The sequence below is a fragment of the Musca autumnalis genome, unplaced genomic scaffold, assembly GCF_047663935.1.
Source record: "Musca autumnalis isolate F117 unplaced genomic scaffold, ASM4766393v1 scaffold_188, whole genome shotgun sequence".
Classification (NCBI taxonomy): Eukaryota; Metazoa; Arthropoda; class Insecta; order Diptera; family Muscidae; genus Musca; species Musca autumnalis.
In genome coordinates, this window is record NW_027411742.1 from 130118 (window position 1) to 134882 (window position 4765).

A 4765-nucleotide genomic window follows, 5' to 3' on the forward strand; every position below is an offset into this window, starting at 1 on the left:
GCTAAACCATTGGACCGTGCCAAATATGGACTAGAAGTTTTGTGATCTATTCCCCAATCTCGACAGAACAACCCAAATTCCTTGGAATTATATGGTGGACCATTGTCCGAAACAAAAATGCATGGAATTCCATGACGAGAAAAAATTGACTTTAATCTTGTTATAACTTGTGTAGCGCTATAGCCACTACTGAGTACTTCAACTTCCACATATTTGGAATAATAATCAACAACCAAGAGGTACGTCTTACCTTGATAATCAAATAGATCACAACCAACTTTATACCAAGGTATTTGCACTATATCGTGTGGCATTAATTCTGGTTTTGTATTAGAATTTTGGTATTTGGCACAAATTTCACAATTTGACACAACATTTTCAATATCGTTATAAATATTGGGCCAGTATACCGACTGTCGAGCTAAATTTTGACATCTTACAACCCCCATGTGACCTTCATGGATTCTTCCCAAAATATGCTTCCGAAGAGTTTTTGGAATCAATATTTGGTGATTTTTTAAAATAATGTCATTTAAGATACTCAGTTCGTCTTTAATTCGAAAATATGGCCTTGCATCTATTTCTACTTCTTTTTGATTTTTAGGCCAACCATTTTTAATATAATTAAATACTTTCAAAATTGTTTGATCATTTAAACTATGTTTTCTAATAAGGTCCATATCGGCAAACGGTGTCTCCATATGAGAAGCTATAAAGTTGCAATGTAATGATATTTCCTTATCTACCTCAGACAAAGCAGTATTATTTAAGGGTGCCCTCGAAAGAGTGTCTGCAATTTTCAAATTTTTACCAGGTTTGTAGATAACGGAAATGTCATAACATTGCAATCTCAGCATAAATCGCTGTAGCCTGGGAGGTATCTTATAAAGAGCCTTATTAAAAAGATTAATCAATGGTTTATGATCCGTCTCTACGACTACCTTAAATCCGTAAATATATTGGTGAAATCGTGTGCACCCAAAAAGAATGGCCAATAATTCCTTTTCTATTTGTGCATAATTCTTTTGAGTTTCCGTTAAGGAGACAGATGCATACGCAATAGGGTGTTTATCATGTAAAATTGTAGCTCCCAGAGCATACTTCGAGGCATCAACTGACAAAATTATTTCCTTTTTAGGATCAAAATATGTTAAAACTGGTATCGATGTAATTTCTTTTTTAAGATTATCAAACTCTGTATCATGGACTGTAGTCCAATGCCATTGGGTTTCGTTTTTCAAAAGATCCCTTAAATTATTATTTTTAAGGGAAAGATTTTCAATAAATGCTCCCAAATAATTCACCATACCGAGAAATCTTTGTACATCTTTCACATTTTCTGGACGTGGCATTTGAAGTATTGCCTGAATTTTCTCATTGTCAGCTCTTACACCAGATTCGTCAAAAATATGTCCCAAAAACTTTATCTCTGATTTGAAAAAATGACATTTCGCCTTATTAAATTTTAAACCAACTTCCATAGCTCTTTTTAGAACAGCTTCCAAGATCTTCGCATGTTCTTCTTTGCTGGATGAATATATCAAAAAGTCATCAATATATATTATAACACCGGGTATGTCACCAAAAAGTTTTATCATCTCAGCATGAAAAATCTCTGGGGCAGCATTAATGCCAAAAGGTAATCTTAAAAATCGAAAGCGACCAAATGGTGTATTGAAAGTACAAAGCTTAGATAACTTTACACTCAATGGGATCATCCAGAATCCGCTGTTAGCATCCAAAGATGAAAAATATTTCGAACCGTTCAATTTCGCCTTACATTCCTCAATATTAGGGAAAGGGTAATGTGGCCTTAGAATTGCCTTATTCAAATTTCTTGGATCTAAGCAAAGTCTCAAACTACCATTTGGTTTTGTAACCAGTACCACTGAATTCACCCACTCTGTTGGTTCATTTTCCGAAGTAATAACATTTAACTGGACCATTCTGTCCAATTCTTTTTTTAAACCGTCATGTAATTTAAAAGGGATCCGACGAGGAGGTTCTACCACCGGAACCACGTCATCTCTCACAATTAAATTACATTTGTTTTTCAAACAACCAAGACCGTTCAATACATGCGAATACTTTTCAATCAATTCATTTATTGACAAGCTATTAATTTGTTTAATTATATTCATATTTATAGCAGTTTCAATTCCAATAATGTTCTTGCAATGTATATCAACAATATAGAATGTTGTAAGAAAGACCCGACCTTTATACGTGACCTCTATGTCTATTTTACCTAGCACTGGTATCTTTTCCCCACTAAATGTACATATTCTAACTTTAGACTTCTTTAAATTATTAATAATTTTTAAATTTTTTGCTGCATCCAAAGACATCACATTAGCCTGTGCTCCTGTGTCAATTTGACAAATAACATTTTGATTTTGTATCATTACCTCGACATTCCATTCTTTAGCCTTTTTGCTCTCCTCAATTACAGCTCCAAGAAACAAATCCTCATCATCAGTGTCCTCATCAGCTAACATTTGGTTCACAAATTTCTTTTTGTTGAAACACATTCTTGCAAAATGGTTCATTTTACCGCAAGCATGACACTTAATTCCCTCTGCTGGGCATTTCATTTTATGTACCAACCCGCACTTCGTACAATTCTTGCTTTCCATGTTATGATTGTTGTTGTTATTTTCGTATCGGCTACTGTAATTATTAGTACTGCTTTCGCGCTGAGTTTTGGGACCTTTTCTTATAATGTTTACCAAGCCATCAACACCGTCGTCATTTTGAAGCAATGATGAATTTATTCTTGCTGTTTCCATGTTTTTGGCCAACATAACAGCCTTCTCCAAAGTGATGCCGTCTTCCGTTAAGAGTCTTTCTCTTATAAAAGAATGTTTTGAATTCAGGCCACAAATAAAAATGTCACGAACAAGTTGCGTTCTAAGTTCCTTGAACTCACAATTCAGGCTAAGGTTCTTCAATACTGTTACAAACTCATCCAAAGTCTGCTCTTCTTGTTGCTTGTAAGTGAAAAATTTATGCCTTTCCATCACTATGTTGCTCTGTGGAACAAAATATGACTGCATTTTGCTGACTAAATCATCATATTCCACCACATCGACATCAAGATTAAATGAGTTGAAAATGTCCAACGACTTACTGCCCAAATGATGCAATAATAGTGCAACCTTCCTCTCGTTGGGCTGCGATTCCAAATCAGAGGCACGCAAAAATATCTTAAACTGAGTGTGCCACGTGTTCCATTCTTTTGCCAAGTTTGGTGCTTTTAGGTTTATTGGTGCCAATGTGGCCGCAAACAATTTGCCACCATTAGAACAGCCGGCTTCAACACTTCTCTCTTCCAAAGACATTTTTCTTTATTTTATCTGATATTTAATTATCAGAAATCACACCTGACACCATGTTAAATGTTAATAATTAAAAGACGTCTGCTATCTTTAGGTTAACCACAATTAATGTGATGATTCTTTATTCAGATTGCAGAGATGCACTTTTGTGCAGCATATGCTTGAACGTCAAAACAGGTAGATTCATATATTTGTTATGTGTGCTGGTTCTAAGCACTAGGCCTAATAGTATGCGTAATAGTCATACGCATTATTACGCCTAGCTGTACGCGCTGACATAACAACTATACAACAATAATATCTGCACTCTCGCTTCTTACGTCGTTTGTTAATCATACTTTACACACAATCAATGCAATTTATATGACGATATCGAATTCCGTCTCGAAGATAGATGCAGAAGCATCCAAGTCTCAAACAATACATGGGTCAGCTTTGTCAAATCAATCACATGTCCATATGAGAGCAAATATATCGTGACCCATAATATCTGCAGTCTCGCTTCTTACGTCGTTTGTTAAGCAAATTTTGACACACAATCCATGCAATTTATATGACGATATCGAATTCCGTTTTGAAGGTAGATGCAGAAGCATCCAAGTCTCAAAAAATACGTGGGTCAGCTTTGTCAAATCAATCACATGCCCATAAGAGAGCAAATATATCGTGACCCATAATATCTGCAGTCTTGTTTCTTCCGTCGTTTGTTAAGCATACTTTGACACACAATCCGTGCAACTTATATGACGATATCGAATTCCGTCTCGAAGATAGATGCAGAAGCATCCAAGTCTCAAACAATACATGGGTCAGATTTGTCAAATCAATCACATGCCCATACGAGAGCAAATATATCGTGACCCATAATATCTGCAGCATCGTTTCTTACCCCGTTTGTTAAGCAAACTTTGACACACAATCAATGCATTTTATTTGACGATGTTGAATTCCCTTTCGAAGATAGATGCAGAAGCATCCAAGTCTCATGAAAAATATCTGCAGTCTCGCTTCTTACGTCGTTTGTTAAGCAAACTTTGACACACAATCCATGCAAATTATATGACTATATCGAATTCCGTTTCGAAGATAGATGTAGAAGCATCCAAGTCTCATGAAATACAAGGGTCAGCTTCGTCAAATCAATCATATGTCCACATGAGAGCAAATATATCGTGACCCATAATATCTCCAGTCTCGTTTCTTACGTCGTTTGTTACTCAAACTTTGACACACAATCCATGCAATTTATATGATTTATATGAAATACAAGGGTCAGCTTCGTCAAATCAATCACATGTCCATATAAGAGCAAATATATCGTGACCAATAATATATACAGTCTCGTTTCTTACGTCGTTTGTTAAGCAAACTTTGACACACAATCCATGTAATTTATAAGACGATATAGAATTCCGTTTCGAAGATAG

The 4765-nt window shown here is 35.5% G+C and overlaps 1 protein-coding gene across 1 annotated transcript; it reads right to left on the reverse strand.

Annotated features, from left to right (window-relative positions):
- Window positions 1-2347: 2347 nt before the first annotated feature.
- Window positions 2348-3341, reverse strand: LOC141391881 (uncharacterized). Its single transcript, XM_073964570.1, has 2 exons — window positions 2409-3341; window positions 2348-2365 (listed from the first exon to the last, which is right to left on the reverse strand). Exons 1-2 carry the CDS (start codon window positions 3339-3341, stop codon window positions 2348-2350), a joined length of 951 nt encoding a protein of 316 aa, XP_073820671.1.
- Window positions 3342-4765: the final 1424 nt, after the last annotated feature.

Excerpts from the sequence above, each read along its gene's own strand:
- LOC141391881 (XM_073964570.1), bottom strand. The coding sequence starts at position 3,341 with ATGTCTTTGGAAGAGAGAAGTGTTGAAGCCGGCTGTTCTAATGGTGGC.